The 22,767-nt window shown below is 46.8% G+C and overlaps 1 protein-coding gene across 1 annotated transcript; it reads left to right on the top strand.

Annotated features, from left to right (window-relative positions):
* The first annotated feature begins 124 nt into the window (after nucleotides 1–124).
* LOC120942902 (serine protease 27-like) lies at nucleotides 125–15,539 on the top strand. Its single transcript, XM_040355855.1, has 6 exons — nucleotides 125–408; nucleotides 5,403–5,429; nucleotides 5,531–5,693; nucleotides 10,340–10,605; nucleotides 14,253–14,425; nucleotides 14,940–15,539. Exons 1-6 carry the CDS (start codon nucleotides 363–365, stop codon nucleotides 15,210–15,212), a joined length of 948 nt encoding a protein of 315 aa, XP_040211789.1. The 5' UTR covers nucleotides 125–362; the 3' UTR covers nucleotides 15,213–15,539.
* Nucleotides 15,540–22,767: the final 7,228 nt, after the last annotated feature.

The following is a 22,767-nucleotide window of genomic DNA, read 5'->3' as shown; positions in this document are numbered from 1 at the left end:
TTATCAGAGGGTGGTGACCTCTCATTCTATAGACATGGGTGAATCACTCAGGGAGTCATAACAGCTGCAGTTTATGAGGGGAGGAGGTGATGAGGAAGTGATGAGGAGGGATGTATAGCAGCTAAATATCTTGACATGACTGTGCGTGTGTTACCTCACTCAGGTGACATCCTTGTCACCTCCAAGGATCAAAACTATAGATCCATCTCCAGGTCTTCCCATCGTATTTCCCCATGTCGTGCGCTCTGCTTCTGTCTCCATTCTGAATTTATCAAACATCTTTCCTCTCCCCCACTCATTGTGAGCTGTGGAGGTGGCTCGCCGCTGTCATCCCATTATACCCGGAGCTGACCACCGGCGTCATGATTTTTCTTCATCTCTGGACTCTGTCTCTTCTCCTTGCAACAGGTAAGTACCAATTCAACTACCGAATTATGTTTTTTGTGGTAAGAGCCCTTTTCTGAGGCCAAATTAAATTCTGACTTTTTATAAATTGTTAAATAAAACTAAATCTAACTAAAATCAAACACAAAAAGGTCTGTGCACATCTAAAAGGACCTGCGTAGTCAACTTCCTTTCTTTAATTGAATACTTTCCACCTCTACTGCTAATACAGAATGATCAGGACAAGGCGATAGATCCACTTCACATCTATTTCATCCATCATAGTTATACGGTATCGTTCTTCATTAATATTCTTCCTCTACAGATTTCGCACGGAATGGTACCGGCTTCCTCAGGAGGATACAAAGTAGAATTGTCAGTTAACTAAAATTTTTGGTAATTATTTTGTTGCACTATATATATTTTTTGGTCTTCTTTGGGAGAACTATTTTCTCTTGTTTTGTTGTAATTTGTCGAGAGGTTAGCCTACTACAATTTTTGGTAATTTTTTATACTATTAGGTTATATTGCATCATAACTGACCTCTCTACTTTCTATCGTGAAAAGAAAGTTCCTCAGAAGGTCAGGCTTTAACGGACCATAAAATATAATTATTCTCGTAAAATTACAAATTTTATTTATCTACCAATAGATTTGTAATTTTACTAGAAAAATCATTGTTCATGGTCCGTTAAAAGTCCCACCTTTGAGGAACTTGCTTTTTTACACCACGCATTAGGGATGTTGACCTGAACTAGTTTCAGTCAGTTGGCAACAACTATTTCATCTCTCCACTTTGTATCCTCCTGAGGACGCTGGTGTCAGTCGAAATGCGTAGAGGAGGGAATATTGATGAAGAATGATACTGTAAAACTATGATGGATGAAATAGATGTGAAGGGGATCTATTACCCAATTCTGATCATTCTGAATTAGCAGTAGAGGTGGAAAGTATTTAATTATAGAAAGGAAGTTGACTACGCAGTTCCTTTTATAGGTTTCACAGACCCTTTTTGTGTTTGATTTTATTTATTTTTATGAATAAAAATTAGCAAGGGGTTTGTATTCCCCCTTAATTTTACATTTTGTATTGTGGTTTTCTCTGGGGAACCTCAAAAGTCCACTTGAGGTTTTGGTCAAGGCTATCCAGAGCGTGTCGATAAAACGGAAGGTTTTAGAATTTAGAGTCTGAGATGAAAGAGCGAAAGAAAGAAGGATGAAAGGACAGCAGGCCCAGATCCTACATCACAATAGCAATAAGTGTATTCCAGAAAGTTTAAAGAGGGAGGATGGCGGCCATATCTCTTGTCATGTGACTGCAGTCAGCTGACACCTGTGAGGGTGGGGCCTTCTGTATCACAGACACTGATTGGCTAGGACATGGTGCAGCCCCTGCTATCTCTGTAGCTGGCTCTTACATCCCTCTCAGCATTCTGTGTGGGCAGCACCGGGCGGGCTGGAGTGGTTCATCTTTTTTTAAGGGGGGGTTTAATATCACAACTCAGTCCAGTCCATCCCTGCCTAGGACAAAAACGTTTTTTCGGGAAACTACCCAGGACTGCCATAGCCTGGGAATGTCCCACCAAAATTGTGACTGTTGGCAAGTATGCCCTGGTAAGTGCCTTGCTGCCCAGCCACTCACGAGCGCCCCCTTCAGATGGCGCCCATGGCACTTGTCATATCTGCCATACCCTAGATACGCCATTGCCCCACCCCTAATTTTAAATTTTGTATTGCGGTTTTCTCTGTGGCACCTCAAAATTCCACTTGAAGCTTTGATCAGAGCGTCAATAAAACAGAAGGTTTTCGCATTTAGATTTTCCAATAAAACAAAACAAACAAAAAATTAGATTCCAACCTTTCAGAAAAATGTACCTTAATCCTTAGGCCTCGTACACACGGCCGAGGAACTCGACGTGCCAAACACGTCGAGTTCCTCGTCGAGTTCAGCCCTGAAGCCGCAGTGGAGCTCGGCGGGCCGAGAGCTCCCATAGAACAACGAGAAAATAGAGAACATGTTCTCTATTTTCTCGACGAGTTCCTCGGCGGCTCCATCGGGCCGAAAGTGTACAGACAACAGAGTTTCTCGGCAGAATCAGGCTCTGACCGAGTTTCTCGCCGAATTCTGCCGAGAAACTCTGCCGTGTGTACGAGGCCTGAGATGTTCTTCTCCGGAAAAAAAAGAGCACTTTTATCAAAACTAGACCTCCACCCCCTTCTGACGCCGACTCGGCAGAGAACTGAATTCAGAAACTTTCTTTTAACGTGATGAAAATCTCCAAAGCGGCCCTCAGATTTAGCAGTACTTCCCTCTTAAGAAAAATTCCTGGAAGTTCTGAAACGTGAGAACGACCTTATCTAAAGAATTTAAGGTTTATTTTATGAATAAAAATGTCAAAGTTATGGTTTTCTCGGGGGGCACCTCAAAAGTCCACTTGAAGCTTTGATCAGAGCGTCAATAAAACAGAAGGTTTTAGAATTTAGATTTTCCATTAAAACAAAACAAACAAAAAATTAGATTTCAACCTTTTCAGAAAAATTTACCTTAATCCTTAGATGTTCTTCTCCGGGAAAAAAAAGAGAACTTTTATCAAAACTAGACCTCCACCTCCTTCTGACGCCGGCTCGGCAGAGAACTGAATTCAGAAACTTTCTTTTAACGTGGTGAACATCTCCAAAGCGGCCCTCAGATTTAGCAGTACTTCCCTCTTAAGAAAATTCCTGGAAGTTCTAAGGCGTGAGAACGTTCTCACCTGAATATTTAGATGACTGACTGTTACCCGTGTAATGGTGACATCTGCCGGTGACTCGTTCCACCCTAACCATGAGAATCCGGCTCCTTGTTAGGTGATTGAAACACTAATTCTAAGAATGGATTGGATATTTATTCCTCCCAGTGCTACAAACCAGTCTTCCTGGGTAATAATAATCAGACAAATTCCAACCTTTTTTTAATGAATTAGTGGCTATGCTAATAGCTTTACATCTGCTTGGAGGCAACAACTCATACCGGTTTAATCTTTATTATTTCATTTACAGGAGCGGTCTGGTGGGGAGAGTCACTCATTGGTTTCTTGTATAATTTGGGGGTTCCAGCAGTGAAATCCTTCTTATCTTGTGTTCTGGCTCTGCACCCGCTCAGTCTGAGGTGTCTTCTGTTCTCTTCTGTATAAAATCCATTAAACATTCAGTGGAAGAGCAGGGCGTTGGGACTTTTGCAATGACAGTAGTAGGCTTCCAGTAGACTTGGGGGGGGGGGGGTGCCACAGCTGCAGGAATGGTGTGAGGGCCAAATGAAATGGCCCCCAGGCCGTGTGTTTGACCCATGTGTACTAGACTCTCTCTGATTATTGGAGTGAAAGACCTTTTTGGGTGACCACAGAGAAGACCAGACTCCCCACAGTACAACAATTTTGGGGTGTCTTCTGTTCTCTTCTGTATAAAATCCATCAAACACTCAGTGGAAGAGCAGGGCGTTGGGACTTTTGCAATGACAGCAGTAGGCAGGGCCGTCTTTCCGAGCGGGCACCCCTGGGCACGGCTCAGGGACCCCCCCACGTTCAGTCCTCCTATCTGCTGCTGAATGCTGGGACAAGGAGGAGGCGAGGGGGTGCTGATGCTTCATGGGAAGTGCAGGATCTGTAGGAGTTCAGTCCTCCTCTCTGCTGCTGAATGCTGAGACAAGGAGGAGGCGAGGGGGTGCTGATGCTTCATGGAGAAGTGCAGGATCTGTAGGAGTTCTGTCCTCCTCTCTGCTGCTGAATGCTGAGACAAGAAGGAGGCGAGGGGGTGCTGATGCTTCATGGGAAGTGCAGGATCTGTAGGAGTTCAGTCCTCCTCTCTGCTGCTGAATGCTGGGACAAGAAGGAGGCGAGGGGGTGCTGATGCTTCATGGGAAGTGCAGGATCTGTAGGAGTTCAGTCCTCCTCTCTGCTGCTGAATGCTGGGACAAGGAGGAGGCGAGGGGGTGCTGATGCTTCATGGGAAGTGCAGGATCTGTAGGAGTTCAGTCCTCCTATCTACTGCTGAATGCTAAGACAAGGAGGAGGCGAGGGGGTGCTGATGCTTCATGGGAAGTGCAGGATCTGTAGGAGTTCAGTCCTCCTCTCTGCTGCTGAATGCTGAGACAAGGAGGAGGCGAGGGGGTGCTGATGCTTCATGGAGAAGTGCAGGATCTGTAGGAGTTCTGTCCTCCTCTCTGCTGCTGAATGCTGAGACAAGTTGGGGGTGGAGATGAGGGAGGGGTGCTGCAGCTGCAGGAGTGGTGTGAGGGCCACACGAAATGGCCCACAGGCTGTGTGTTTGACCCATGTGTACTAGACTCTCTCTGATTAATGGAGTGAAAGACCTTTTTGGGTGACCACAGAAAAAAAAAGACTTCTTTAGAGTACAGTGGAACCTCGGATTGCGAGTAACGCAGTTAACGAGCGTTTCGCAATACGAGCTCTGTGTATTTCTAAAAATCTTAACTCGGTTTGCGAGTGTTGTCTCACAAAACTAGCAGGATTTAGACCAAAGCGGTGTGCAGTACCGCTTTTGGCCTGAGGTTGGGGGGCCGCCATAGCTGAGGACAATTCGGCTGACCTCGGCAAACCTCAGAAAGGCTCGTGAACTGAGTCTTTCCGAGGTTTGCCGAGGTCAGCCGTACTGTCCTCTGGCTTTTCCAGCCGTTTCTGAGGCTGTCCAGCACCCCCCCGCCTCTGGCCGCATGCGGTATTGCATGCCATTGAAGTCAATGGGGAACAAATTATTTTAGTTTCCATTGACTTCAATGGGGAAACTCGCTTTGATATGCAAGTACTTTGGATCACAAGCATTCTCCTGGAACGGATTATGCTTGTAATCTGAGGTTCCACTGTAATTAAAACGTTTCTGGGCGTCTCGGGCTGATCAGACGCTCTCAGGATGTCAGAAGACATGAGAAGTTCCCCAAAGGGAGAGCAGACCCTCTCATAGTAGATGAATAGTGGCTCCGTGGCTTCTAGAGATGACATATTAACATGTTTCTTCATCTTTCAGGTGCTCAGCTTTCAATGCCCTACTCAGGTGAGTCCACAACCTTCTAGACTTAGTTTACATAACTGATACCCCCATACAAAGCTGGCCAACCATGCTTACCCGGCATCACGGTTTCTGGTTCTGTGTAGGTTGTGGGAAGCCGGTGACATCGGACCGTATTGTGGGTGGACAGGACGCCTCCCCCGGGGATTGGCCATGGCAGATCAGCCTGAGGAAAAATGGCTCCCATATCTGCGGAGGGGTCATGATTGACTCCCAGTGGGTGCTGACCGCGGCCCACTGCTTTGTAGGGTAGGTGACTTTTTTCGGGTAAGTGGCATATATATGTTTATACTGTATTTATCTATAGCAGTGGTTCTCAACCTGGGGGTCGGGACCCCCTCCGGGATCGAATGACCATTTGCCAGGGGTAACCAAATCCTGGGCTGTTCCTGAAGCCCGCACTGCTCTCCCAGCCTTTTCACGGCCACCCTGCATGGCTATCCCTGGAGCCTGTTGCCGCCTAGCTGGGCTGTTCCTGAAGCCCGCAGCCGCCAATTCAGTTCACGGGGTTGGCTGGGAGGCAGAGACTAGAGGTCAGATGACTGGTGAGGAATGTGAAGTAGGAGGGGCTGGAGGAGATCTCCTGATTTCGGCATAGGTGTCACTGCTATGAGACACCACAAAGCCGGAGACACAGTGAGTAACACTACCTGTGATTATAGGTGCCATTATAAGTCCCCACTACAGTTCTCAGATCAGCAGATGACCTTCATCAAGAACACCTAAGTTGGCCGATCAGAACTCCCCCCAGCGTTGCCACTAACCCCAACTCCCCGCCAGCGCTGCCACTCATCCTATTCCCCCCACCAAGGAGTAAGAGAAGGAATACAAATGGAGAATACATGGAGGGGAGAGGAAAAGAGAAGGTGGAACAAAGAAAAAGGAGAGAAATAATAAGAGAACAAAAAAGATGGCACCTGTCTGCATTTTTTCTGTATTGTATTTGTAACGACACCCCGAGTATGAAAGGGGTTCAAGTCGTTTAGGACATTCCATTCCCGAACACAAAGGCAGCTCCCGAACCCTCCAATCAGCCGAACAAGAAACCCATACCAATAATTCTCCCCCAAATACAAGACAAGGCTCTGTCTTGGGGGTCAAGCAGGAATGAGAATCTTTATTGAAAGCAATACAAGTTTTATACACAGTCAAAAGAGGAGGTGCTTACCTCCTGCTCATATTACTCTGGAAATACACCTGTGACCAGAAACCTAATTAACATGAGCTCATTGACTAATCCCTTTTGACAGCCTAGATGACTCAGAGACATGAGATTTAGGCCAGACTTGCCGTCTTGTAGCTCAGAAGACACAATCGACATTATCACAAATCAACACACAATAGCAGAGTTAATTAACAACAACAGCAATGGGGATCTAATGGCTCTTACATTGAACTTCCTGGAATGCCCATATTAGGAGTTGTACTTCCTGGTCATATTAGGAATTATACTTCCTGCTCATAGACCTCACAGTGTACAGGGGATAAAATCTTCATATTTCTTGAGAAATATTGTTAATGAATATTATTGTCCCATTTGTAGTAATCCAATCATGTTCTCAGGGTTCATTATTTTCTTGGTCACCCTGAGCCCAAAAGTGACTCTAGTATTGAATTGAATAAGGTGGCCTTTGTTTGGTGCATGCTGACATCTAGTGGCAATTATGAGCCACTACAGCTTGTTTACTGATGTGATTTGGTCTCTCCCTCTGTCCTCTCCTCCTGTTTAGTGCTAGTTAGTTCATTCCTAGCTATGCTTGCCCTGTTGCTTTCACATTCCCTTAATCAGTGTTCGTTATTCACAAAGAGAGGGCTTAGGAAAGTTTTGGGGGTGGATTTACTGAAGGCAAACAGTCTGTGCACTTTGCAAGTGCAGTTACACTCATTTCCCCCAGAGCTTAGTAAAAGTGGTGAAGCTCTGCTGATTCCATTCATCCAATTACGTGCAAGCAGTTATTTTCCCCACCCCTGGCTGCATATTTTTTACAAAGTGAAGCTGCACAACATTGTAACGACACCCCAAGTATGAAAGGGGTTAAAGTCGTTTAGGACATTCCATTCCTGAACACAAAGGCAGCTACCGAAAACTCCAACCAGGTGAACAAGAAACCCAATACGAATAATTCTCCCCCAAATACGACACGAAGCTCCGTGTTGAAGGTCAAACAGGAATATCAATCTTTATTGAAAGATTACAGGCTTATATACAGTAAGAGAGGGGGTGCATACATATCCTGCTCATATTACTCTGAAAATACACCTGTGACCAGACCTAATTAACATGAGCTAATTAACTAATCCCTTTAAGCAGCCAAGATGACTCAGAGGCATGACCTTTAGGACAGACTTGCCGTCTTGTAGCTCAGAAGACACAATCAACATTATCACCAATCAACACAGAACTCCTTCACACCATTACAGGGTCAATTAGCACAAGCCACAATGAAAGACCCTTAGAAGTTATCCTAGACTCATTTACATTATAACAGACAACAGACAGACAGGTGGCTGGAGGTGATGACATTAGCATCTCCTTACAGTATATGTCCCAACAGTATGAATGAGTCACACTTTCTAATATGGCATCTATCCCGGGAGATATTGTGAATAAATATTATTGTCCCATTTTAAGTAATCCAAGACATATTCTTAATGTCCATTATTTTCTTGGTCACCCTGTGCCCCCAATGGACACAGGGTGATTTAGACATAAGAGGTGCTTGGGGAACTGAAACAAGGGTTTCCCAACAAGGGATTCTGGGTTCCACATGCATTTTCCCCCATTCAGTCTTCATAGTTGGGGGCCTCTGGAGGACAATAGGTTTGCAGCGAGAGGCCCCCGTTTCTTCACACGTCAGAATATCGTCTTACTTTACCTACTGGAGAGCACTGAACAGTAACAAACAGAAGGAAACGATGTCCTGGAGCTTAAAGGAAACTCAGCGAAAACTGGCAACGTAGACAAACTAAGCTCAGACTGGCTACAGACTAGCTGCTGCACTGTATTTAGACCAGGGTCCCTACACGAGGCTATGACCAGGCTGTGATCAGCCAATGACCTGGCTACAACCAGGCTATGGTCAGGCTAGGACTAGGCACGTTAAGACTATGGTCAGGCTATGACTAGGCATGGTAAAGCTATGGTCAGGCTATGACTAGGCATGGTAAGGCTATGGTCAGAGTATGACTAGGCATGGTAAGACTATGGTCAGACTATGACTAGGCATGGTAAGGCTATGGTCAGGCTATGCTTAGGCACGTTAAGACTATGGTTAGGCTATGACTAGGCATGGTAAGGCTATGGTCAGGCTATGACTAGGCATGGTAAGGCTATGGTCAGGCTATGACTAGGCACGTTAAGACTATGGTCAGGCTATGAGTAGGTATGGTAAGGCTAGGGTCAGGCTATGACTAGGCATGGTAAGACTATGGTCAGGCTATGACTAGGCATGGTAAGACTATGGTCACGCAATGACTAGGCATGGTAAGGCTATGGTCAGACTATGACTAGGCATTGTGAGGCTATAGGCATGCTATGACTAGGCACGTTAAGGCTATGGTCAGACTATGACTAGGCATGGTAAGACTATGGTCATGCAATGACTAGGCATGGTAAAACTATGATCAGACTATGACTAGGCTTGGTAAGACTATGGTCAGGCTATGAGTAGGCACATTAAGGCTATGGTCAGACTATGGCTAGGCATTGTGAGGCTATAGGCAGGCTATGACTAGGCACGTTAGGGTTATGGTCAGACTATGACTAGGCATTGTGGGGCTATGACCAGGCTATGACTAGGTATGATAAGGCTAGGGTCAGGCTATGGCTAGGCATGGTCAGGCTATGACTGCGCATGGCAAGGCTATGACTAGGCACAGTAAGGCTATGGACATGACTAGGCACAGAAAGGCTATGACTAGGCACGGTAAGGCTATGGTTAGTGTAACGGGAGGGCCCGTGGAACCCAGAAGCTCTTACAAAGTATGAGCCAGAAAAAAATGGACAGTCAGAATATATCTTGGATTGCTTTAACATAGGTCTGTAATTCACAACATATTCCAGGATATCTTGAACTATTACTGGTTGTTGATTCTGAACTCAACAGGTTAATTGAAAGATGTTAATTGAAAGATTGAAAGATGTCATCACCTCCAGCTACCTGGCTGTTGTGTACTTTAAAGCTTTCTGTAGTAATTAAGTCTGCTACTGTGATGTAAATGAATTTAAGATGGCTTGTGCTAATTGACCCTGAATTGTGTGAAGGTCTATTGATGATAATGTGTATTGTGAGTTAATAGACAGCCTAAAGGTCAGGTGTATGAATTATCAGCTGCAGTTAATTAGCTCATGTAAATTATGTCAGAGATGGAGCCAGAATGTCTGACTAAAAGATGTGTATTGAGGGGGCTCGTTAGGAACCATTGTGTCATGTTGTGGGTGGAGTTGGATCATTGTTCATTTGATTACTGCAGTATTCTTTTTGTGTATATAAGTATATAAGAGCCTGCTGTCTCAGTAAAGATTGTCAGACCTGCTTGAACTTCATAGAGAGCTGTGTGTGTCTCGTTAATGGGGGAATTCGTATGGGTCGTGTTCGCCGGATTGTGGCGTGTCGATAGCTGTCTTGGGTTCGGAATTGGAATATCTTAAACGGCTTTAACCCCTGTCCCATTTGGGGTTCCGTTACAGTTAGGCGATGACTAGACATGGTAAGGCTATGAGTAGGCATGGTAAGTCTATGGTCAAGCTATGACTAGGCATGGTAAGGCTATGGTCAGGCAATGACCAGGTTATGCACTCACACTTTAGCTGCACTCTGTGTAAGGATGATAGATGAATGTGAGAAATTAACTTGTATCTGATCTTTATCTTGGTGTTCTTCTCTTCCCACCAGGCCCTACTCTGTATCTAATTACATGGTGAACCTGGGAGCTCACCAGCTGTCTGTACCAGGCGGGGTCATGTCTCCGATCGCCTCCATCAACATCCATCCCATCTACCGGGGCGCAGGTAGCAGTGGAGACATCGCCCTTCTCAAACTGCAGTACTCCATACAGTACACGGACTACATCATGCCAATCTGCATCCCCGAATCCAACGTCCAGTTCCCCAGCGACATGTACTGCTTCGTCACTGGCTGGGGCTCCATAAGGCAAGGAGGTGAGGGCTCTCTGGTCTACATCCAGACGCAGTATCTGGGGAAAGGGATTCACATTTATGTACAGAGTCTCCATTTATCACCTGATGATATTATTTATTGACGTTCAGAACGAATGAGGACATTTAGCAGTGAGATGATCGCATTTCCACTCAGTGTCACTAGTGGGTGGTGTGGGCTCCGTCTAGCTCATAAATCTAAAGGAATGTCCAATTCTTATTAATAGCCGCATCAGGAGGGTGTTTGTTTTGTCTCCCAACTGAAAACTGATGATATGAGGCTAGATAACCAAAGGACCAACCCAAAAGGAAAATACATCATTGGAAAACATGTATGGTCAACGGGAAGAATTCAGGTAGACTGATAAAAAATTTAAACAGATCAGGGCAGGCAGTGTTCAGGCAGAGTCATAGGACAGGAACAGATCAGGGCAGGCGGTGTTCAGGCAGAGTCATAGGACAGGAACAGATCAGGGAAGGCGGTGTTCAGGCAGAGTCATAGGACAGGAACAGATCAGGGCAGGCAGTGTTCAGGCAGAGTCATAGGACAGGAACAGGTCAGGGCAGGCGGTGTTCAGGCAGAGTCATAGGACAGGAACAGATCAGGGTAGGCAGTGTTCAGGCAGAGTCATAGGACAGGAACAGATCAGGGCAGGCAGTGTTCAGGCAGAGTCATAGGACAGGAACAGATCAGGGCAGGCAGTGTTCAGGCAGAGTCATAGGACAGGAACAGATCAGGGCAGGCAGTGTTCAGGCAGAGTCATAGGACAGGAACAGATCAGGGCAGGCGGTGTTCAGGCAGAGTCATAGGACATGAACAGATCAGGGCAGGCAGTGTTCAGGCAGAGTCATAGGACAGGAACAGATCAGGGCAGGCAGTGTTCAGGCAGAGTCATAGGACAGGAACAGATCAGGGTAGGCAGTGTTCAGGCAGAGTCATAGGACAGGAACAGATCAGGGTAGGCAGTGTTCAGGCAGAGTCATAGGACAGGAACAGATCAGGGCAGGCGGTGTTCAGGAACAGTCATAGGACAGGAACAGATCAGGGCAGGCAGTGTTCAGGCAGAGTCATAGGACATGAACAGATCAGGGCAGGCAGTATTAGCCAGACATAGGACATGAACAGATAGGCCATCTCGCTGGGGGGCCGTGATGTGTGGTCACCCTGAAGGTGGGTGCTGCACCAGGAACAAGAACCCCGCCTAATGGCGTCTGCTCCAGAAGTACCCTCTCCCAGCATGCCTCGCAAGGGAAAAACCCTCCTGATTGGCTGCTGGCAAGATTCACCCTAGCCTGGACTCCACTGGCGCCACCTGTCGCTCCGGGGTGGTATAGCACCCCGTAAACAACAGAATGGACCCACAACACAGCACAGCTAAAGCAGAGGCCCAATTTAGACAAATCAAATGGATGAGAGCTAACTACCTTTCTCATCCCCCTTAAATTTAAGATAGCACCTGTACAGAAAGTACACAGGCGCTACACTTAAACAAAAATGATTACTCTATCCTTTATATTTAACCTGCAGAGAATGGCAAACAATAATGACATTCCTGTACATTGGTAAATTGTCACTGACATTCTTCAAAACCAATTCAACGAAAACCCTCTGTAACCCTTACATTCCCGTTCCTACAAAAATACAACAGCCGCAACGCGTAGGAGGATTGCCACGGTAAGTTCCAACATATTCATGTTACTACATACAAACATTCAGATACAAATGTGGGGGAGATACTTCAAAGCTTCCAAAACAAAAACGAAAATATAAAACAAACAGCCTGAATGCTGCCTTCACTCTTCTAACAATAGAAAAAAATACAATGGGAAAAACACGAGAGCAGCTCGAAAAACCTTGCATGGACCAGCCATACAAAGTTCAAAAACAGGCTTGAGAATTTTAACCACAAAAGCGTGTACTACACCTCCATCAACCCACTCAGTATTACAGATTTCTGAAGTTACAGTCGCGCTACATGAACTCCAGAAGGATACCCAAAATGGTATCCTTGGACCACCTATGTCAATGTTTTTGTGGTTTCATGACCTTTGCCCCAAAACTAGACTTCATGTACTGTGCAGCCGTCTGACTGTGGGAAGCCTCCTTTCCTTGCATGGACCTCCAAGTGCCCATGGCAAATAGATTTGGCTTATAGTCTTACCCCTGCATCCAGGGAAACCCTTGCACCCATATAGGGGAGCACCGCCCCGGTGCCTTCTTCTATGGTGGATTGACGGACTGCAACCACTATATCTGGTCCAGTCCCCCAACTAGAAACTCTAACCGAGCTGTTATTAACTCTATGGCTTGTCGTCCCAACACTTTTGGCACAGAACTACAGAGTACCACTCTTTTACACTGCAGTGTCTGTAATAACTATGCCCAATGATTAGTTAACAATCACAGACCAACCCCCGAAATATGTCTCTACCCATTACAGTGTATGCATACACAAGGGTTTTCCGTTGTACACCCATAAACTGCGTCGGAAGACTAAACTACACAGAAAACCTACACCCGCTTTCTCTACAGAACAATGTGGCTTCTCTCTGTATCTAGATGTTACGACAATAGCGTATATGCTTCCCGTTCACTCGTAAAGGAACCAATAGGGACCGGCTCCCTTCTTGGTTCTGGCTGAGATCTGCCATCTACTTAACCAGTACAGTAAAGGAACCCATAGAGACTGGTTCCCTTCTTGGTTCTGGCTGAGATCTGCCATCTACTTAACCAGTACAGCAAAGGAACTCATAGGGACCGGCTCCCTTCTTGGTTCTGGCTGAGATCTGCCATCTACTTAACCAGTACAGTAAAGGAACCCATAGGGACCATCTTCCTTTTTGGTTCTGGCTGAGATCTGCCATCTACTTAACCAGTACAGTAAAGGAACCCATAGGGACTGGCTCCCTTCTTGGTTCTGGCTGAGATCTGCCATCTATTTAACCAGTACAGTAAAGGAACTCATAGGGACCGGCTCCCTTCTTGGTTCTGGCTGAGATCTGCCATCTACTTAACCAGTACAGCAAAGGAACTCATAGGGACCGGCTCCCTTCTTGGTTCTGGCTGAGATCTGCCATCTATATAACCAGTACAGTAAAGGAACCCATAGGGACTGGCTCCCTTCTTGGTTCTGGCTGAGATCTGCCATCTACATAACCAGTACAGTAAAGGAACCCATAGGGACCGGCTCCCTTCTTGGTTCTGGCTGAGATCTGCCATCTACTTAACCAGTACAGTAAAGGAACCCATAGGGACCGGCTCCCTTCTTGGTGCTGGCTGAGATCTGCCACCTCCTTGACCAGTACAGTAAAGGAACTCATAGGGACCAGTTTTCTTCTTGGTGCTGGCTGAGATCTGCCACCTCCCTAGCTGGCCAGTACAGTAAAGGAACCCAAGCCTTCACACAATAGTCCCTATCAAACCATAATCATAGCCATAGCCCGTGTAGTGTGAAACACTGAAAGGTTTTCCTGTTGGCTTCCTTATATTGATTTTCATTTTACCTTAAAAAACATTTGAAAAATCCTGACCATCATGTGTGGACTTTAGTTCCATTGTTGTAAATTTTGTTTGATGGCTCCCAGATACATGTGAAAAGTAACATAGAACAGATATCTGGCAACCAATAACAATGCCTTGTCTATTGCAGTGAGCCTGCCGTCTCCCCGAACACTTCAGCAGGTCGAAATTCCAATTATAGACCAACCAGTTTGTGACAACATGTACCACATCAATAACCCCACACTGAGCCCCAACAAAACCATCATCCAATGGGACATGATCTGTGCCGGATTCAAGGATGGGCTGAAGGACGCATGTCAGGTAAATGAGAGGCACGGCCATGGGTCAGCACTCCCAGAGTTCTTGGCCAACATTGGTCTTCAGGCTTTAGGTGGATATATAGACTTTTGGATTCATTTGGAAGCTGGAAGGTACTTCTAAAGAGCCAGGGAAGATTTGGGGTTAAGCCACCTAAAATGATATTACATTTTTAGGTGGAGTGTGTTAGAATAGGTCATTTGTCTGGTTTCGTACATTTCATGAGGTCTCCAGTTATGGGATGACTTGTAAAATTATAAATACGGCAGGGGGTGTGTTGGAACCCCCCAGGGAATGTAATGATCTCCAAATAGAGAACCTGAAAGATATGGGAAAACACTGAAATAAACTCTCCATGGTAGAGCAAGTTGGGTGGATGACCTCTTATCCCTTCCAAAAACAACCTTCAAAAGAAGGATGGGGGTGATTGGCAGCCCCCAGATCTAGACCCCCGAGAAGCCACAATTACATATGCTGTTCTGCTGTCACTAACATTTTGCTTCTCTAACCTCCACAGGGCGATTCTGGTGGCCCCCTTGCTTGCAAATGGGATGGCTCATGGCTTCTTGCTGGAATTGTCAGCTGGGGATTCGGCTGTGCCCTTGCCAACCGCCCGGGTGTCTACACCAGAGTGGCAGCGTACTCCACTTGGATCAAACAATACGTCCCACAGTTCCAGCTGACTCCTGCGGTGATCACTCCACCATTTGAGCCCAGTGATTCGATCTGCCCATCTTACAACCACCTCCTCTTCCTCTGCTCTCTCCTCCTACACTGGCTGCTAAAGTGACATCGAGGAGATGAAGGAGAGCCAAAGGCCAATTCCCAACCTCTGCAAAGGTTTTATATCAAAGAGTGGAATACAATTATATTTTATACAGTAATGTGGGTAACAAGACCCCATGAGCAACATCCGAGCTCAGAATCAGGTGACTGTGGATCCTGAGACTCAAAGATGGCAGCCAAACCCATAGATTGGGCAAACTGAGTCCACATTATGGTCTATCTTCTCTCTGGAGCCCAAGGCGAGCATACATGCATGATCACCCCGACTATAGAGGGCTCACTCTGTACTCTCATAGGAGACTTTATAGCAATAAACAATTATTTAACTAAATGTTGTAACCAAATACTGTGTGTGATTATTAATATCAAAAGACGGGACAGTGAGCGCGATACACATTTGTTGCACGAACATCAGAAACATTCATGCAAACAGAACGAAATATCAGAGTACGTTTTGGAATAGAAAAACTCCTATCGCATCAGCTCCATCTAGTGGCCAAAATGTGGTATATTTTCTCATTGGGGCATTTCAGAAGGTTATACCACATTTTGGCCTCTAGATGGCCCCTAGTACAAAACTTTCTCCTCCTACCCCCACTACAAAGCTTTTCCCCCCCATCAACCCTCCCTGTAAAAAGCTCTTCCCCCATCAATCCCCCAGTACAAAGCTCTTCCCCCATCAACCCTCCCCGTAAAAAGCTCTTTCCCCATGAACCCCCCAGGACAAAGTTCTTCTGCCAACAACCCCCCAGTACAAAGTTCTTCCCCCATCAACCCCCCAGTACAAAGCTCTTCCCCCATCAACCCCCCAGGACAAAGCTCTTCCCCCCATCAACCCCCCAGGACAAAGCTCTTCCCCCCATCAACCCCCCAGTACAAAGCTCTTCCCCCATCAACCCTCCCCGTAAAAAGCTCTTTCCCCATCAACCCCCCAGGACAAAGTTCTTCCCCTATCAACCCCCCAGTACAAAGCTCTTCCACCATCAACCCTCCTCGTAAAAAGCTCTTTCCCCATGAACCCTCTCCGTAAAAAGCTTCTCCCCCACCAACCTCCCCCCAGTACAAAGTTCTTTCCCCATCAACCCCCCAGTACAAAGCTCTTCTCCCATCAACCCTCCCCGTACAAAGCTCTTTCCCCATCAACCCCCCAGGACAAAATTCTTCCCCCATCAACCCCCCAGTACAAAGCTCTTCTCCCATCAACCCTCCCCGTACAAAGCTCTTCCCCCATCAACCCTCTCAGTAAAAAGCTCCTCCCCCACCCCCCCCCCCCCCCCCCAGTACAAAGTTCTTTCCCCATCAACCCCCCAGTACAAATCTCTTCCCCCATCAACCCCCCAATAAAAATATCTTTCCCCATCAACCTTCCCTGTAAAGAGCTCTTCCATCATCAACCCCCAGAGAGAGGGGGGAAGAGAGAGAGGGGGAAGAGAGAGAGAGAAGTGCCAGGAGGGTCAGAGATGGAGGATGGTAAGAGAGGGGACAGGAGGATGGCAGAGGAGAACAGGAGGGTGAGAATGAGTGGATGGTGAGTTGGAGGGTGAGCGAGGGAAGATGGAGGGTGAGCGAGGGAAGATGGAGGGTGAGCGAGGGAAGATGGTATAAGAGAGGAGACAGGAGGAGGGAGAGTTAATGGGGCCAGAGGAAGAAGAGGGGGTTGGGGGGTAAGAGAGGGCAGAAGGGTGAGGGGGGCAGGAGGGTGAGATAGGAGAAAGAGGGGGGTGAGTGGGGGGAAGGAGGGTGACAGGTGCAGTAAAGAGGGGTACAGACATGATATCGGGGCGGAGCCTGTGATTGGCACGCTATGAATTGACTTAGAAAGCAAAACATCTTTTTATGTGGAATAATAATACAGACTGGGGGAGGGGAGGGGGTACAGCACATCCCATCCCCCACACACCAACAACCAGCCCAAACCTACAATCTGCCATCTCTGAATAAAGGAAGAAACAAAATAATAATAACAATAATAAAAATCACAGAAGAAAAGAAACAAATGTAACAAACTGAAAAACAACAAACATCCCAGAGATCATGAAGAGTGTGATAGAGGGCGCTAATGAAAGCAATGGGGTAGATTCAGAGAGCAATTACGCCGGCGTATCCATAGATACGCCACGTAATTGCTAAGTTGCGCCGGCGTATCTACTTTCTGTATTCAGAAAGCTAGATACGCCGACATTAGCCTAAGATACGACTGGCATAAGTCTCTTACGCCGTCGTATCTTAGGGTGCATTCTGACGCTGGCCGCTAGTTGGCGCTCCAGTAGTTGTCAGCGTTGAGTATGCAAATTACATACTTACGCCAATTCACGAATGTACGTGCGCCCGGCGGTAGTTTTTTACGTCGTTTGCGTAAGTCGTTTTCGTCAGGACATTGCTCCTGCTATTAGGAGGCGCAGCCAATGTTAAGTATGGCCGTCGTTCCTGCATCGCGATTTAACATTTTTACGTCGTTTGCGTAAGTCGTCCGTGAATGCCGCTGGACGCCATTTACGTTCACGTCGAAACCAATGACGTCCTTGCGACGTCATTTACCGCAATGCACGTCGGGAAATTTTAGGGACGGCGCATGCGCAGTACGTTCGGCGCGGGAACGCGCCTAATTTAAATGATCCACGCCCCCTACGGGATCATTTGAATTACGCACGCTTACGCCGGCCCCTTTTACGCTACGCCGCCGCAAGTTTACAGGCAAGTGCTTTGTGAATCAAGCACTTGCCCGTAAAACTTGCGGCGGCGTAACGTAAATGTCATACGTTACACCGCCGCAGTTTTGCGCGCCCCTACCTGAATCCACCCCACTATATATATATATATATATATAAAACAGTCACTGTATACCAAACTGTGATTCAAATAATTGGTGGGTGTAACATAAATGAATAGAGTCCCAAACAAGTGAATGGCAAAAGCAATAATAAATATTAATTACAACTTGATAACTGGTTGTTAATTAAAATAAAAACAAAGGGAACACACACTCACTGTGCGGGCACAGCCTATGTCTGCACGGAAAGATCAAAGAAATGCGATCTCTCAAATCTGATTGAACAGCAGATGAAAATAAAGTCAAGGCTGACAGATATAGATCAGGCATCAGGCAGCACACTGAGCACAGTGGGAGCTGCCCACTGCTCTCTACACCCTGTATTCTTATTGGCTTGCAGTGCCACTCAGTGGTGTCACTAAGGGGGGGCCAGTGGGGGCCCTGAGCCCCCCCAACATTATGCTGTGCCCCCCCCCCCCCATTAAAACACATTTTTGTTTTTATATGTAGCGGGTGCCCTGCATCTTGCTCGGGCCGCTGCTGAGTGGACACTGGCTCTCCTGAGAGGCAGAGTGTCCTGACAGCTCCTGTGGGGGATTTCTCCCCCTCCCTCTGCTCAATGACACTGTGCATAATACGAGAGCAGCTCGCATAGCCACGGCCGTTGATCTGCTCCCTCCCCCTGCATTCTCATTGGCAGGGAGGAGAGCGACTTCAGGAAAAACTCCACCAGCACTGGGGGGTTGGGGGGGGGGGCAAGCCTCCCATTATCGAAGTGACAGTGAAAAAACAGACTGATCTCTCCCGTCCGCAGGAGACTCAGGAGAATCAGCCTGTAAATTCTGAAACTGGTGGGGCTGCAGCTCTGTAAAGCCTCGTACACACGACCGGGATTCCCGGCGGTATGAAGTCTGCCAGGAAACAGACAACCAATGGCCAGGGTTGTCTGGAAGAGGCACTTGTCCTCATCAACATGGGGACAGGGTGCTTTGGGGTGGGGGGGCCACAGGGCAGCCCCCTGAACCAAAGCACCCACCCCCCATGTTGAGGGCATGTGGCCTGGTATGGTTCAGGAGGGGGGGCTGTAACGGAACCCCAAATGGGACAGAGGTTAACGCCGTTTAAGATATTTCATTCCCGAACCCAAGACAGCTATTGACACTCCACAGTCAGGCAAACGAACCCCAATAAGGAGACACACAGCTCTGTATGAGGTTCCACATGAAAAGGCCCTTTAATGAGAAAATCAGGCTCTTATATACAGTTAGGATCCTGCAGTAACCAAAATGAACAATGACTCAACTCCACCCACAACATCACACAATGAGCTCCAATACACATCTTTTTGGTAGACACCATGACTCCGGCTCTGACCTAATTTACATGAGCTAATTAACTACAGCTGATGTCTCAGACACATGACCTTTAGACTGTCTGTTAACTTGCAATACACAATTATCATCAATAGACCTTCACACAATACAGGGTCAATTAGCACAACACAATGAAAGATCCTTAGAAGCCATCCTAGATTCATTTACATCACAGTAGCAGACTTAATTACCACAGCAAGCTTTATAGTACACAACGGCCAACACACAATATATATACAATATATATACCACATTAAATCTGACTGTCCATTATTTTCTGGCTCATGCTTTTTAAGAGCTTCTGGGTCCCACAGGCCCTCCCGTTACATGTCTCCCCTTTCGGCAGGAGACTAACACAGGAGGAGACCCCAGACGGGTTGACTCCGAAGTTAGTCCATAGTTCCATTCCTCTAATGCCTGGACAACCCATCAGCATTGCCATTTTGCTTACCGGGTCGGTAGCTGATGGTGAAGTTGTAAGGTTGCAGGGTGAATAATGGAATTCAGTTCTGGAACAGTCACTTGCTTTGCTCTCTCAATGGCTCCCTGTTGCTGATGCTCTTGGGACAGATAAGGCACCACCTGGGCGCAAATCCCATTTAACCTTTTGACAATTTCAGCCTGTTTGTGCATTTCAATGTTCAAGCCACGGGATCTCATAATACATGATGTAGTGTCGTTGCATCTCCGATTTCTCACTGGCCAACTTGTCACATTCCCATTTTAGACTGATATTGTGCCGGATCTACAGTACATGTCGGGGAAGGTAGTCTTACCCGGGTCTCAGCAGCAAGCGGGCCGGTTCCAGCAACGCGGGGCTGGGCACAGGTAGTCACTGGGTTGGCTTCAGCGGGGCACATCAGGGCGTGAGCTTAAACGAGGGGGGCCAAATCATTCCCCAGTAGTACATCCGCTGGCAAATCCTTCATCACCCCCACATTCACATGTCCCGAACCAACCCCCCAATCCAGGTGAACACGGGCAACAGGTAGCCGGAAGGCGGTGCCTCCCGCTACTCTTACGGCTACAGTGTCTCCGGTGTGCTAGCTCTCTGGGATGAGGTTCTTCTGTAGTAGGGTCATGGTGGCCCCAGTATCACGTAGCCCATTGGCTATATTTCCATTGACCCAGACAGTCTGCTGGTGTTGCTGCCTGTTGTCCTGGTTAGCTGCTTGTATTGGATCTGCCTTGTGCAGGACGCCCCAATGTTCTTCCTCCTCAACGCAGTGGGCCGCAGGCATGGATGACTGGGGGTTCCCCCTTTCTGGCTGTCTCCATGACTGTGACTGCCTGGGTGGATTCAATGGACAGTCTAGCTTTTTGTGTCCTAGCTGTTTACACCCAAAACACCTGATGGGTTGTGAGTAGTCCTGGGAGTTGAACCTAGGCTTCTGAGGATAAGTGGCCGCTCGAGGTGGTGCTGTAGGGCGGTACGACTGGGGTCGGTAGGCAATAGCCAGAGGGAGTGCTGCTGATCGATAATCCACCCGAGCTGATGTCTTGACCACAGAGTTGTCCAGTTTAACTTGCAATACACAAGTATCATCAATATACCTTCACACAATACAGGGTAAACCCAAAATGAATAAAGAAAGAGGTAATTGAGTGATCAAAGTCCTCAAAAAAATATATCAAAGAAAACCCTGACCACCAGATACTTCCAAGCAATAGTTCATGAATCGCTGCAGACTTTAACCCAACATCTTGAGGTTGAAGAATGTCCAAGAAACTTGAAGGTCCAAGAAACTTGAATCTTCATATTGAGCTGAAGAAATATAAATACTGACTCTTACCCAATCGATGGACCCCAGTTTTAAGGAGGTCAGATGAGCTTGTGCATCAGCCTGCCGGCCCTGGATGTATAATCATTTATCTTGGGGAGGGGTGCTTCTATCTTGCAAGTCTTTCTCTCGATAGACATGTACCCTTCTCCCATGAAGTGGTGGTCTTTCTCCCAATAGTAGTGGTCTTCTGTTCTATAGATGAATACTCTTCTATAAGAAATTAGCAGTCTCTGATACTATAGGTGGGTAGCCTTCTGTCATGAAGTGGTGGTCTTTCTCCCAATAGACATGTAGTATTTTATTATGGAGGGGTGGTCTTTCTTCTTCTAGATCGGTAATCTGTAAGGAAGTGATGACCTCTTGTTTTATAGGCAGATACACTTCTGTGAGAGATTAGTGGTCCCTTATTTGATAGATAGGTAGCCTTCTATCATGGAGTCCTGGTCTTTCTCCATAGATATGTCATCTGTCAGGGACTGGTGGCTCCATTTTCTATAAATGGATAGTCTACTGTCAGAAATTGTTGGTCTCCTATTCTATAGAATTAGCTTTCTATCATGGAGTAGAGATAGTCTTCTATCAGATGGTGGTGGTCTCTCTCTATAGACAGGTAGTCTTCTATCAGAGAGTGGTGGTCTCTCTCTATAGACAGGTAGTCGTGTATCAGAGAGTGGTGGTCTCTCTCTATAGACAGGTAGTCTTCTATCAGAGGGTGGTGGTCTCTCTCTATAGACAGGTAGTCTTCTATCAGAGAGTGGTGATCTCTCTCTATAGACAGGTAGTCTTCTATCAGAGGGTCGTGGTCTCTCTCTATAGACAGGTAGTCTTATATCAGAGGGTGGTGGTCTCTCATTCTATAGACAGGTAGTCTTCTATCAGAGGGTGGTGTTCTCTCATTCTATAGACAGGTAGTCTTCTATCAGAGGGTTGTGGCCTCTCGTTCTATAGACAGGTAGTCTTCTATCAGAGGGTTGTGGCCTCTCGTTCTATAGACAGGTAGTCTTGTATCAGAGGGTGGTGGTCTCTCTCTATAGACAGGTAGTCTCGTATCAGAGGGTGGTGGTCTCTCTCTATAGACAGATAGTCTTGTATCAGAGGGTGGTGGCCTCTCATTCTATAGACAGGTAGTCTTCTATCAGAGGGTGGTGGTCTCTCTCTATAGACAGGTAGTCTTCTATCAGAGGGTGGTGGTCTCTCTCTATAGACAGGTAGTCTTCTATCAGAGGGTGGTGGTCTCTCTCTATAGACAGGTAGTCTTCTATCAGAGGGTGGTGGTCTCTCTCTATAGACAGGTAGTCTTCTATCAGAGGGTGGTGGTCACTCTCTATAGACAGGTAGTCTTCTATCAGAGGGTGGTGGTCTCTCTCTATAGACAGGTAGTCTTCTATCAGAGGGTGGTGGTCTCTCTCTATACACAGGTAGTCTTCTATCAGAGGGTGGTGGTCTCTCTCTATACACAGGTAGTCTTCTATCAGAGGGTGGTGGTCTCTCTCTATACACAGGTAGTCTTCTATCAGAGGGTGGTGGTCTCTCTCTATAGACAGGTAGTCTTCTATCAGAGGGTGGTGGTCTCTCTCTATAGACAGGTAGTCTTCTATCAGAGGGTGGTGGTCTCTCTCTTTAGACAGGTAG

Source organism: Rana temporaria, chromosome 6 (assembly GCF_905171775.1).
Source record: "Rana temporaria chromosome 6, aRanTem1.1, whole genome shotgun sequence".
NCBI lineage: Eukaryota > Metazoa > Chordata > Amphibia > Anura > Ranidae > Rana > Rana temporaria.
Note: the sequence above shows the minus strand (reverse complement) of the source record. Positions and strands in the feature narration are given on the sequence as shown.

Excerpts from the sequence above, each read along its gene's own strand:
- LOC120942902 (XM_040355855.1), top strand. The coding sequence starts at position 363 with ATGATTTTTCTTCATCTCTGGACTCTGTCTCTTCTCCTTGCAACAG. Across the intron at positions 409-5,402 it reads GTCTCTTCTCCTTGCAACAG|GTGCTCAGCTTTCAATGCCC; the intron begins GTAAGTACCAAT and ends TTCATCTTTCAG. Across the intron at positions 5,694-10,339 it reads GCGGCCCACTGCTTTGTAGG|GCCCTACTCTGTATCTAATT; the intron begins GTAGGTGACTTT and ends TCTTCCCACCAG.